The sequence below is a fragment of the Nymphaea colorata genome, chromosome 10, assembly GCF_008831285.2.
Source record: "Nymphaea colorata isolate Beijing-Zhang1983 chromosome 10, ASM883128v2, whole genome shotgun sequence".
Taxonomy (NCBI): domain Eukaryota; kingdom Viridiplantae; phylum Streptophyta; class Magnoliopsida; order Nymphaeales; family Nymphaeaceae; genus Nymphaea; species Nymphaea colorata.
This window is the reverse complement of record NC_045147.1, coordinates 19,251,121-19,265,286: the sequence shown is the minus strand read 5'-3', so window position 1 is coordinate 19,265,286 and position 14,166 is coordinate 19,251,121. Positions and strand designations below refer to the sequence as shown.

General features: G+C 40.1%; 1 protein-coding gene across 1 annotated transcript; it reads left to right on the top strand.

Annotated features, from left to right (window-relative positions):
- Positions 1-3,892: 3,892 nt before the first annotated feature.
- On the top strand, positions 3,893-9,265 carry LOC116262309 (neutral/alkaline invertase 1, mitochondrial-like). The gene is made up of 6 exons (XM_031641550.2): positions 3,893-5,178; positions 5,848-6,013; positions 6,099-6,310; positions 7,069-7,562; positions 8,581-8,629; positions 8,740-9,265. Exons 1-6 carry the CDS (start codon positions 4,285-4,287, stop codon positions 9,067-9,069), a joined length of 2,145 nt encoding a protein of 714 aa, XP_031497410.1. The 5' UTR covers positions 3,893-4,284; the 3' UTR covers positions 9,070-9,265.
- The last annotated feature ends 4,901 nt before the right edge of the window (positions 9,266-14,166 follow it).

Below are 14,166 nucleotides of genomic sequence, written 5' to 3'. Positions count from 1 at the left end.
GATATTGGTTAATCGCTTCGTTTTCTTCCTTTCCAACTTTTGGAAAGCATTTATCTGTCTTTGATACATTTCTATGACTTCGTTGTTGCCCTTTTTTTTTTTCTGTGCTTGTTTCTTCCAAGACCATCAATGGACCCCTATTTGCCTACAGCTAACAAATTCTATAGATCTTAAAACGGATGGTGACCAACCTGATCATTTCCCAGGGCCTTAGCTAGGCTTTGTTTCCACCGAGAGAGATACCATTCCTACAAGGCCATGCACATGGAAAGTCTTTCCAAGGAAATGAACGAAATAGAAATTTCACAAGTCTGCCCGTGAGTTGCATGCAACGCATTGACAGTGCCGACTACGTTCCCATCTCCAGTTATACGCATATGAAGGGAATGCAAATCAGGTTGCTTGGTGTTGCACCTGGTGAGTGGTGAACGTGTGGTGAACCTTCGACGCCAGTAATGTCACACGCTTCTTGTTGCGATGGAATCAACCATGTGTGCCAAGTTATATTAAAAGGGAGACGAGTTGTCCCTTTACTCTGATTTCATTTCTCCCTAGTTCACCTCTCCTTTTGCATTAAGTTGAATCTCGTCCATTCCAAAGAAGCCCTCGTTTCAAACGTGCAAGTGAAGTTCTTTTCATGCCAAGTAAGGCAAGAACAAGCGCATTTGGAAGCTAGCTTACCTCTCTGCACACACATACATGTTTATTTCAGAGTATTTTAAATGAAAACAACGTGGTTGGTTCACCATTAGATAAGGGAGAAAAGAACATCTTTTGACCTCATTCTCTGCCCCTCCCTTTCTCCCTCTCTTATGCTTCGGTTCGTGAACATATTAAAGAATGGGAACTTTTCTTTTTTGTTTTGGATCTGTTTGGAGTATGAATTGCTTAGGAAGTTCCAATTAATACACACAAGCGTATTACACACACGCACGAAGGGCAATAAATTTGCTGCGGTCATCTACACAAGAAATCTAGTTTGCATTTAATAACTCAAACCGTCTTCACCACATCCATTAACGCAGACCTCTCCACCATGGTCAGAAACCAACAGTTAAAAGCCTTTGTTCGAGTTCTTTTGCTACGTTTTCTTGGGACTAGAAGACTAATTACATGGTTCTCAGTCTATGGCTGCTGAGATCATCGAACGAAACCTGTAATACATAGCAGTCCATTGATTCAGAAGCTAGTTTCTACCAAAGCAACCTATTATCAATTCTGTGAAGTTTATGCACGGAAAATGTTCAAATTGGTAATATGTGCCACCCATAGATTAAAGGTTTTCGTGCCTTAACGTCTACTCCAGTTGCTTTCTGACTCCGCTGCATCCTGTAGAGTATTTTTAACTTTTACCCACCGACACAAGCATGGAGCGCGAATAGAAAGGAATGGGTTGTTCTGAACAGGGGAATGGGGTTAAACGGCAAGAATGACGGTCAAGAATGCCGGCCTTACTGACAAGAGATTCGAGGTGAAGAAGTGGCTACGTAACGAAAGCCGGTCGTTCTCAGGGAGGGGAGTCGTTCTCAGGGAGGAACAACGAAGATGGCCTCTGCTTCTCGCCGACCACGTTAAAACTTAAATCCAAGACGAGCGGAACAATATCCCTAGCCACATCCCCACTTTATGGCCCAACTCCCACCTGCCACCTCATCACCACGTTGCATCATCCCTTCCTCTTTATCCATATCTTCAACATTCAATTACGATCCTGTCCCCAACCTTTATCTTCCCTTTTCAAAAAATGTTTTCTTGTATGTGGGTACTTTTTAAGTCGCTTTTTCATAAAGTTAGCCATAGGAAGATATTTAAAATATATGAATACAAATTTAAGAACTCGATATTTAGATTAAAGCTTGGTGAGCCAAAAGGGTTCACAGTGCTAATAAATAAAAAATATTATATATTATGCACATATAAAAGAAAACTAAATCATATGGCACCTATAATCTTCGAGTTCCTCTTTGTTTTTCTGTTCATGCATCACATCACGAAGGGACGAAGTACTCGGTTGTTGCCTGTTGGTTCATCAAAGTCAAGTATTATTACATAATAAAGCACTTGTATACTTCTTGCGCTTTTTGGACTCTTCATTACCCTTTTTCTATCTTTCTTCATGTCCATGAATAAACGTGATTACTGATTTTTTTTTATAGAGACTAGGGCTCTGGTCTCTCTCATTTATTTTTTAAATTTACATATAAATTAAAAAAAAATTACTTATTTTATATAAAATTTTTGGAAAATGATACTTTAGCCTATATCAAAATTTTTGAAATCATGATTTAACCTCTTTTATGAAAAATTCGTAGCTCCACTCTTAGCCCAAGAGCTCCAATTGTATCTAAAATGTGCATAGTGTAAATCTCAAATAAACTTACTATTTTAAACACTCATTTTATTTGTCTTAGTGTAATGGATGGGATGAAAGTTGGTAGGTGATCAAATTTTGTTTCGGAATCTTATAGTGTGAACCATCAAAAAAAGAAGGAATGAGGATAGCACCAGAGGCTCTCTTATGGTGGGACCCACTCAAAACACTCACTCCTTCTATTTTTTTCATAAAAGAAGAAGAAACAAAAAGACCGTGAAATTAATAGTTTCTTCCTTTGAATTATTTGTTTTATACTATTATTATCATATATGATCTTACACATGTCATTCGATGAATAATTAATTAAAATGAACTTTAGGTGACTTACAAGTTAAGTTTACATGATTCTCTTTATATGTATACGAGATCTCCAAAATGGGTAATCTAGCGAAGCGGGACAACGTCACCCATGTTGATATCTTACCACATTCATCAACAACTGCAGAAATAATCTTGTCCATAAACTATGGTTTTTTTTTTTTGGAAGATACTATTTTCTGCAAATTGGCAAAATATTTAGGACGGGCATTTTCGTCCTTTCATAGGGATCAATAAAATAGTTAGCCGTTCTCTTTTTAGACTCGAACAAAACCAGCCACGAAAAATTTTGGGTTTTTTTTTTGCACCAGAAGACAAGCCGACACGCAAGCCACGTTTTCTTGCATACCTTGGTCTGTTGGACCCGCAAGATCCCGGGCCGATATGAATCGGAAACGGGGAGAATCGGAGACTCGTCTCTTTAAACGTCACCCGCCACGATTCGCAACAGTATGCGAGTCTTCGTTAATTTCGTTAAAATCGTGAATTATTGCTAGGTTATCAAGTTACTTATGTTCTATTAGATATTTTCTTCTAAAATTTTTTGGCAATTTTTTAATTTTTATATATACGTGTTTTTTTATCATTTACCTTGCACCTATATGCTTATCCCTTCTTTTTTGTTGTTTTGTAGTCCAATTTTTTACCAAAAGAAAAAAGATAAACCAGAAAATTTCACCGGCAAGCGTACTTAATCTGAAAAATCAATGAAATGAAACTTCAATCTTTGGCAGCTAACTAAAATCGTTGTTCTGAAAGAGAGAGAGAGAGAGAGAGATGCATGGACAGTTTTTCAACAAATATTGCTTTTTTAGTTAAAGGAATATACAAGAATCATAACGAGATAAAAAAATCCTTGCGTTCGAAAGGCAAACGTTTACTGGAAAGCTGGAATAAAAAGTTCTTAAACAAATTAATTTCAGAAAAAAAAATCATATATAAAATTAATATTTCGAATTAAATAATGAAAACCCTTGCATGCGAACTCGTCCACGATGACATGGTTGCTCGGTTGGAAAGCGGGTCGTGTGTTGATGACTCGGTCAAACCCGATCCGAATCGGTCCCGAAGTATTCGCGCACTTATCCATTTTTTCAAAAAAGGCCGACCAACCTCTCTCTCTCCTCTCCCTGTAAGGAAAAAAAAAAGGCAGAAAATCTAAGGCTCACAATCTAAGAAATTTCCTAACTTGGTTCCTATTAAAGTAGGATACGGAACTCCCCCTGTTCTTGTCCTTGTTGTTCTTGTTGTTGTGCTTCCTTGTTCTTCTTTGTGTGCTCTTTGATATCTTATCGTCATTCTGTTCTCGTTTCTCGTCCCCGAGGCCGCGTTTTGGTGCTTCCCATTTCCATAGAATATCTACATCTGTTGATTTTTTTCCATCATCAGATTTTTCTTTCTCGGATTCTTTTCGTTGTTGGCCATTTCAAGTTTGTTTGTAATTTGCTGAAATAGGATTTGATTCTTTGAGGTCCCTCCCCAATCTCTTATTTTTTTGGAGTGAGGAGGATTTATTGTGTGAATTTCCGGCCGAAACTCGATCTCTTTTTTAGTTGGGTATCGATTGTTTCTGCCAATCCGTTCTTGGCGGTATGAATCGTCCGACTTCCTTGGGGATTCTGACCGTGAGGCCCTGTTGCAGGATGTTGGTCAGATGCAATTCCATGTTGTCTAGGATCTCCTCTCTTCCGCCGATTCCGAAAAGCCTTAATGGAGTCTGCAAGTCGGTGAGCCACAGGCCGGAATCGGTGGTCTGGATTAGGAAATTTGGTGGATGGAATCGGAATCCTGTTCATGTCTCCGATGTTGCTTGTAAGAATTGCAGGTTGTTCTTCGGCCCGTCCTTTGGGGCTGACAGAAAAAGGGGTTTCCGGGTTTTCGCGAACGCGGCACCGGGGACACCCGAATTCAATTCCGGCAGGAACGTGAAAAAGAATTCCGATCGTGGTGGTGTCGTTCGGGTCACGGATGTCCGATTTAGCTCGACCACCATTGAGCCTCGAGTCGGGGAGAATGGTTTGGAGAGGATCTACTTCCAGAATCTGGGCGTAAAGCCCCTCATTGTGGAGAAGGAGTTAGATAGTTCGCCAGAAGTTAGCAACAACGATACGCCAGAAGTTGGCGAAAAATTGCTGGGTTTGAGCAATGATTCAAATCAGAAGACATCTAATTTGTTGGATTCCGAAGAGGAATTGAACAAGAATGTGAAAGATCGAGCCGAAACAGTCAGCAACCTTGAGGACGTGCCCAAGGTTAGGGAGGAATCTGTGGTCGAGAAAGAAGCGTGGAGGTTGCTACATGCAGCAATTGTGACTTATTGTGGTAGTCCGGTAGGGACAGTCGCAGCTAATGATCCGGCAGATGCTACTCCATTGAATTACGATCAAGTTTTTATTAGGGATTTTGTACCATCAGCTCTTGCCTTTTTGCTGAAGGGTGAGACGGAGATAGTTAGGAACTTCCTTCTTCACACGTTGCAATTGCAGGTGAGCCTTTGAAACAGATCGTTCTCTGTGTTCTTCCTTGTACTTAGGCCAATACTTCATATCTTTCTAATTTTCCTAAAAATGTTTGGGAATGAATAATGTTATTACCTCTGCTGAAATTGTTCTCCTCCTGGGATTTTGTTCGTTGAGATATGACGCCATCAACATTAAGTTCCAGAAGTTATTTAAATAATATCGTCCCAGTAAGAACGTGATCTTTGATGTAATTGACTTTTTGGCAATTATGAAGGATGTCAATTATGAAGGATGTCCCCTGGCACTGACTGGAATTGTCGAATTGGCATATTATCTTTCCGGATCATGAGGGCGGTTAATATTTATGTCTGCATCATGTAGCTATGCTTATGCTAATGCTGCCTCTGCCTCCTAATTGTTCGGCTTTCTTTTTCACCTGTTGTGTTGCCTGATTATATATGCAACGTAAATTAAGCTAGTCTCTCGATATTTAACTCTACTTTTTCTTTATAGTCATTTTTTTGATCTTTCAGCATTTTTCATTTTCCTCCTTTCTTTTCTTTGCCAATCTGATTATATTTTTCAGTGTATGGTGTAGAATAAGATGCTTATATTGTTAATGCAAACTGTAACTTGTTTAGCCGACAATGGTTCTCTATAATGCATATTAATTCCTTGGTTCCCCCTTCTTAGAGCTGGGAGAAAACTGTGGATTGCTATAGCCCAGGCCAAGGTTTGATGCCAGCAAGTTTTAAGGTGAGAACTGTGCCTCTGGATGGCAGTAATGAGGCGTTTGAGGAAGTTTTAGACCCTGATTTTGGTGAGTCTGCAATTGGTCGTGTTGCTCCTGTTGATTCAGGTAAGTGGAATCTCCACACTTTGTAATTTCTGATCCCATCTATAGTGTGAAGCAGTAATATAGTTTAGTTTTGTGGACATCTCAGGATTGTGGTGGATTATTCTGTTGAGAGCCTATGGGAGAGTTACTGATGATTATGCTTTGCAAGAAAGGGTGGATGTCCAAACTGGAATAAAATTGATATTGAATCTATGCTTGGCTGATGGCTTCGATATGTTTCCAACCTTGTTGGTTACTGATGGGTCATGTATGATTGATCGGAGGATGGGTATCCATGGTCACCCTCTTGAGATCCAAGTACGCGTAGCTTTTTTTACTTTTTTGTTGCAGAAGCTTTCTCAGAATGTTTATAGAACTCATATATGGACCAAATTCTGATTTTTATTTAGCACTATGTAATTGTAGACAACAAATGAATTCACAGACTCTGTTGCTTGAGCTTTCTTTGCAGGCATTCGAAATGTTTATTACAGTTTCAGGAAATGACGTGATGTCTTTTTGTGCAATTCTATTCTTCTGTATTTCAGATATCCTCTTTGTAACTTAAGGTTAATTTTGATAGATAGCCCTTGCAAGTTAGAGTCTGTTTAATGTATGCAGATGTGGCCTATAATTTTGTTTCAGTATCTCACAAATTATTCAATCATCAACTTTGGTCATGTTCCATTCATTTTAGCATTCCTGTTTTCTAATTGCTTGTTTTCTCCTTCGGGCAGAACATTTGGATAAATATCCATTGATAAAAAAATGTGTGGACTTGGTTTAAGAGAGAAAATTTGAGAGGAAAATGGTGAAACGTCACTAACTAATTATGCATTGCGTGCATGTCTTGATAGATCTAATGTGTAGTTTATCCTACCAAGTGGTACTTTTTGTGTCATATACACTAGTTTAATAATCTCAACTTTGATATTGTTTGTAGTTTACACTGCTCATGCGCTGCCTATTAATCAAGCGTCATATGCATATCTTGAAACATCAAATTTTCTGGTTTGTTCTATCAAGTAATATTTCTTATTCTGTATTTACTAGTGTAATAATCTCGAATTTGACAGGCTTTATACTACTCTGCTCTTCGATGTGCACGTGAGATGATAATTGTGAATGATGGTTCAAAGAATCTATTACGGGCCATCAACAATAGACTCAGTGCCCTTTCTTTCCACATAAGGGAGTATTATTGGGTGGATATGAAGAAGATAAATGAGATATACCGATACAAAACAGAAGAGTATTCTCATGATGCTGTGAACAAATTCAATATCTACCCAGACCAAATCCCTTCTTGGTTGGTTGAATGGATTCCTGATAAAGGCGGATATCTGATTGGAAATCTGCAGCCAGCTCACATGGACTTTAGGTTTTTCTCCCTTGGCAATTTATGGTCCGTTGTCTCATCTCTGACCACTCCAGAACAGTCGGAGTCTATCTTGAATCTCATTGAAAGCAAATGGGATGATCTTATTGGGAAGATGCCTCTAAAAATATGCTTCCCTGCACTTGAGTATGAGGAATGGCGTATAATCACTGGTAGCGACCCAAAGAACACGTAAGTTACCTCATTTTTTCGTTTGGAATCTGGTTACCACATTCTTTGTTGCTGTATGCCTAATACATGATAAAGATTAGAAATTATTTTTTTGTTATTACCTGCCATATATTTCTTCTTTTCTATATATATATATATATATATATATATATATATATATATATATATATACATAAAGAGAGCGAGAGAGTCCATTAACAATTGGTATGGACTATGGACCATATGGACTATAGTCCATCATTGATGATGTGAAATCTATCTACCAGATATCAGGAGTGGAAGATAAAAAAGGTCATGGTTATTCTGAGTTTGTAACGTCGCTGAACTACCATAGATTACATTTTCTTGATCTCCCACTCATAAGATAGGAGGCATTTTGGTTATGCTATTAATTCAAATGGGTACACGTTTGTCATCTCACTCCATGATCTTGTTCATCTGAGTCTCATATTATGAATGATGTAATATATATGTGTGTGTGTGTGTGTATCTATATTATCCAGTAATATGAGAACTAGAAAAGGTGTGAACCCATGCGAACACCTATGAACTGTTTGACCAGATTAGGTTGTATTCAGTAGTTTGATGTGGACAAGAGACTGCCAATCAGGGAGAGCTGGCAGAAGGATCAATAGGCAGTGAAAGATGAATAACCTGTGACCAAATAAGGATCTGAGAAGTGATGTGTATAGACCAAACTGTTCTGATTAATTATATTTTGACTGCTAGTGTGACTGTTGATGACCTGAAAGATGTTGTGTTATCCCCTCGTGCAGAAAATTTTCTTCTTTTTGCATCAGAAAGCAAATTTTCTGTGTCTTTCCATCGGAGTACTATAGTCCATGCTTAAAAAGGCTGGCCTATATGCTATGTTTCGTTGTCTATATTGAGACTGCCCTTTATGACAGCATAGGAAGACAGAGCATGGCACAGCAGTCCTGGTTATTAGATCCTAACTGTCTTGCCAAGTGAATGGTTCTGGTTAATGCATGATGCTGATAAAAATGTACTTTTGCAGACCATGGTCCTATCATAATGGAGGGTCCTGGCCAACTCTTCTTTGGCAGGTAATGGGGGATTTGCCCCTCTATTCAATTTCTGCATGCTTACTTTTGTTGCGTAGCCTGATACTTTTACATCTTCATTTCTTATTGTTACCCTTTTTATGGATATTCAGTTCACGTTGGCTTGCATTAAAATGGGAAGACCGGATCTAGCTAGACAGGCTGTTTCTGTGGCTGAGGAGAGGCTACCCAAGGATCACTGGCCTGAGTACTATGACACCCGAACAGCTAGGTTTATCGGCAAACAAGCCCGATTGAATCAGACATGGAGTATAGCTGGATATCTTACTGCAAAAATGCTTCTTGATAAGCCGGAGATGGCATCAATCCTGACGTGCGAGGAGGACCTGGAGGTTCTAATGGGGTGTTCTTGTCCTCTGAGTACAAGTCCCCGCAACAAAAAGTGTTCTAGGAATGCTGCTAAAAATCAGATTCTTGTATAGGGAAGCATTAATCATTCTTGTAATGTCTGTAAAGAAAGGGTAGTAAATGTATATTATTTTTTCTTGAGGAACACCAATGATCCAAAACATTTGTTTAGGTAAGAAAAAAAATGCATCCTTCTAGGTAAATGTATGAAGGAGCGGTGGTTGTATTATATTGTACAATTATACGTGTCTAACAAACCGTTGCAAATTATTTATGTTTGCATATGTATCAACTCTTTTAATCCAGATGCTAATCAAATTATGTCTTGATAATGCACTTGTGGAATACTGATTTTGGTAGACTAAGATCGCTTGCATTTTTACTGCACAATATTATTTGCTTGAATCATGACTGACGCATCAAAATAAGTTTTACAGTAAAATCTGCGGGTGGTAGCATTGGCTGGTCGGGCATTAGAGTTACTCATTGCCAATTTGTGTGGAGTACCGAGGAGTTCATGCTGCAGAGTGCAGATGGTCAGCAGATTGCCCTGAGATTTCAATGTACTTATTTAGTAGAAGGCCCTGTGGTTTGGAGATTCAAGCTAAAGAAAGCTTCAAACAGATGCTACAAAGGTGGAATGGGGAAAAGTTCTTTACAATCGAATAAAATCATGTGTTTAAAAACTGCAACCCGGGGATTAACGTTCTTACAAAGCTGTATTACAAATTTGATGTTAACTCGTTCCTGATTTGGGAACATATGCCCACAGGATGAGTTGGTTTTCTGTCATGCTATTTTTTGAATTTTCTGCGTTCTTTAGCTTGTTTGTGCCCACATGCCTAGGGTTTAGGCTTGATGGCTGCCCTCGGACTTTTTTGGTTTCTCTAATATTCTTTCAATCTTTGCTTAATAAAAGGGATGGGGTCCTATCCCCGACAGCGTTGCACGGGAATGGGCACAAAGGTCATCTCAATAGCAGCATGTTTTTGAATGGTGTACAAGTCTGAGGGGCGTATTAGTCTCTGCTGTGTTTTCCCTGTTCAAACGCTACACACTCCACCGTTTCCTGGACGTCTGATAACAGGAACACTGTGACTGTGTTCACATTGAGACTCTATGGAACACTGTTCTTAGTATTCTGTAAATCTACCTCAATCTTTGGAACAAATTTATGGAATTCTAACACATTTTGCCATTATCATAGATCTCCCAACATTCTGATCCCCCCTCTAGGTGTCACAGAAAAAGGGAGGAGAAGGTCGTGGGATGGGGCATCTTAGACCTTCTCCTTCACCGTCAAACATGCCCTTCATCATTCTACGACGCCCAATATTTACATTTGGGGCTGACATGTTTACTTCAACAGATGATCATGTTGCTTGAATACACAACATTCTGATCCCCCCTTTAGGTGTCACAGAAAAAGGATGGAGAGAAGGTCGTGGGATGGGGCATCTTAGACCTTCTCCTTCACCGTCAAACATGCCCTTCATCATTCTACTACGCCCAATATTTACATTTGGGGCTGACATGTTTACTTCAACAGATGATCATGTTGCTTGACTACATGAGATTGGCAGTAATTGTTTTATATAAATGATATACCACCACAAAATCAGTCTCTCTCTCTCTTTCTTACAAGCGCGCTCACATGCACACCATAGGAAGATTTTCAGGAAGGCATCTTCATTTCTTTCTCGCCCATGCACACCAGTGCTTCGAACCTTTTCCTCACTTTTGATTAGATACATATGCATAAAAAGAGGGAGAGAGAGAGAGAGAAGAGAGAAACTGCTAAAGCAAGCTGCTGCACTCCCCTATCTTCCAAGCCTGCTCTTCCGTCATTCGGAACATAGCCACCTCGTTTTGGCTGCTTAATATCTGCATTGCTTCAACGTTGTACTCCTTTGGTTTTCTGGGGCCTTGGCCGCGTCCTTTGTTGACTGAGCCTCGTGCTGTTCGTCGCAGTTTGGTTGCCGCCTGAACATGGCCTGCAGAAACAACAACAAAGAAGCCATTTTCTTTAATCCACCTCCGCAGCAGCTCTAAGAAAAGCAGTTGTCGCCTTTACTCCCCTTATATAGCATGTCGAGATGTCCCGAACGCCCTCTAATCAATCCTATCAGCTGTACAGGTAAACCTGTCCTGCAAGTAAATTAGTACCAGCAAGAGAGAATGGTATCAAGAAAAGCGATGTGCAAAGAAAAGAGGTATTCGCTGTTGAAGCACACCGAATATGGTGCAGAATACGTTCTTTTCATATAACAAAAGCAGAAGCGTCCTTGCGTTCAGGATAAAAATATTTCTAGCAGTTCAGAGACCTACACAATGTGGTACCAACCCTGATCTTGCACGAATTGAGCGTGATATTCGTCTATCCTGTCTTTCCTCAATGCAATTCTTATGAACTAGAAGAGGTAGTTCAGCCACATCTCTCTCCATGAGTCAATGTTTGTTCAACGAACATATTTTTAATATTTCACCTATGTACGGTTAATTCATGTACTTCAAGTTTCTTCAAAATCTTCGATCTCAGAAAAGCAAGAAGCAACAAAAGGGTGTCAATCCACAATTTTCCATTAAGGAATGAATTCATATTCTCCATCACCTACATCATGAGCCAGCAATTATTGTTGACAAGGTGCATGTCTGCATCGGTGGCCTGACAAACGAAGCCATCAAGCAGCGCATGTCTTCCCACTGAGAAGGTGATTCGTCATAAGCCACAAATGCGTGGACCTTACCGCCTTCTATGTCTCCCACAAGAGGCATAAATGTTTGTTAGCATCACATAGTTTGCAGCATCAAGCGGTTCGAGCTTGAAAGCTTTCTTGCTGTTCTTTTTCCTACTTCAACGTTGGAATGCAATCTGCAAGCACGTAACCGGACTCGTAAGACATTAGTAGTTGGTGCCATTGGCACGGTCTTTATCAGTTTATCTGCTTCACCAAATTTCCCTGCTCTCTCTAGCTTGCCAACCATGCAAGCGTAGTGCTCAACTTCAGGTGCAAACCATACTTCATTCAATTGAACAAATGTCAGCCATAATAGGCCAAATCAGCATAGCTGCAACCTAATAAGAGCACGAGAAGTGTAACATCTTCTGGCTTAACCCCTTCCTTGGGCATATTTTCAAACAGACGCATGCCCGAACTAAGGCGTTGATTAATTATGAATCCTTCAATCGTTGACGTCCAAACGACAGCATTCCTCTCCCACACTAGTGAACACCAAGATGGCAAGAAGGCAACATCTGGGTCGCCACAGCGACGGTAGATGCTAAGGAGAGCGCTGCCTACATCCAAAATCATCTCCAATCCATGTCTGAGAATGTATGCAAGAATTGTTTGGCAGTCCACTAACCAGAGTCACCTCGTTGGGCTTCAATCCACCGACAAATTGCAACTCGTACAGCAACTCAATCATCCTCTGGTATTCAAGAAGACGACGACTTTGCCCGTATAATTGCACTCCATGAGACAATGTCTCTACGAGTCATTCCACCAGATACTCTTTCAGCACTTTGAATATCAAAACAGCTACCATAGGCATAAACAAGTGAAATGGAAAACGAATAAGAAGGATCACATTCACGCTTCACCACCATGGGGTGCATCTGCATCACCAGTTGAAGCGACCTCAAAAAACCACAGGCTTTCAAGATTCTAGCGAATGCAAACCCATCTAATTGCAAGCCACGGTAAAGAACAGAGGGGAAAGGGAGCCGAGCGTCGTCTAACAAGGCCAAACATCATAGAGGGGGGCACGAACACAATTTCTGTCTCTGTCAGACATACGGTCAAACAATTGGCGTGCATATTCGGCTCGATCGCATTAACCATAAAGCTTAATTAGTTTGACATCAAGATTCAAGGCTATGTATCTGTGGAACCCATCTCTTGAGAGTGTAAGAGTGAACTTGTAAACCCATCTTGAACATTGACCTTTGGTAGAAGAATTGAGAAGAAGACAAAGATGGGAGAGCCTTCCGCTGCTCTGAGGCTTTATGGTGAAGAAGGGTGCAGATTTCTGGTGTTTTGGAGATGGGTGGTGAATTAAGGAAGAAGGTAGGGAACTCATGGAGCTCTTACAATAAAAGGATAACCGAACAGTTCAACGGTGACAGGAGTGCGGAGTTCTTAACTGAGATATAAAATAGGGTACATTGAATATGTGGGGAAGGGAAGAGCATAAATCGATGCAGTCCCGCTCAGAGGTTAAACTGATGGAGAAGCAGTTCAGAACACCTTAATCATCTACATTGTTCACAGTGAAAAATGTGGCGTGGAATGTGAGAAGGTCAGGGGTCCGGGCTTGGACACAAGTAGTGGACTGGGCACAAGAGAACAGAAAATCCGGATCTTGTGTTCAGTTGGAAAAGAAATCCCCAACAGCTATGCTGAGTAAATTTCATTAGATTTTCCTGTCTTTTCTCCTTTGAGACCAATGTGGAGGACATGAAAACAGCAGGACAGTTTGATTGGGAAAAACCTGAGTGGAATCCTCAGAGCAGTAAATGGCCATGGCTCTGAATTCTATCAATCACCACCAACCAGGCAAAAGCATCCGTTCTGAGATGGGAACTCGGCCTCTGTGAGACACCATAATGGCCCCAGGGGCCAGGGCCAGGGCCAGACAATGGACCTTGTCGCACGATATTATTTTTATATGATTCACACATGTTTTATCTTTTTTTCTCATCGTTTTATTTTCTTTGTTCTCTGATTTAATTCGATCTACTTGATTCAATGGATTCTATTTTTTCCTTACTGACGACCCGGTTCAGGAATCTTGGTAAGTCTTGCGTTGATTACGTGGCTGTTGTTAGCTAGAAGGATGAATCAGATTACGAGCCAGTGTTAATATACAACTTCCACCATGGTCAGATGTATAGTTTTGACAATCTTATCGCCACAGACAGTGACAACTAGTGCAATAGTTCTGCTGGTATTTTCACATTGTTAAAGTTAAAACACGAAGTTGAATATAAATTAAATATTGAAATATGAGCATGTTCTTGCAAACATTCTTTCCCATGAGCGCCTAATATTATTTGAAGCCTAAAGACTTTTGAGGGTTAAAATTTCGAAAACTAGAATTTGTCTGCCTTCCATCGCCCCCATCTAATCTAAAGTGGTAAGAGTAACGACACCATTGTTACAATGTAG

Coding starts and splice junctions, on each gene's coding strand:
- LOC116262309 (XM_031641550.2), top strand. CDS start 4,285: ATGAATCGTCCGACTTCCTTGGGGATTCTGACCGTGAGGCCCTGTTGC. Junction 6,014..6,098: donor TGTTGCTCCTGTTGATTCAG/GTAAGTGGAATC, acceptor TGGACATCTCAG/GATTGTGGTGGATTATTCTG. Junction 7,563..8,580: donor GGTAGCGACCCAAAGAACAC/GTAAGTTACCTC, acceptor GTACTTTTGCAG/ACCATGGTCCTATCATAATG.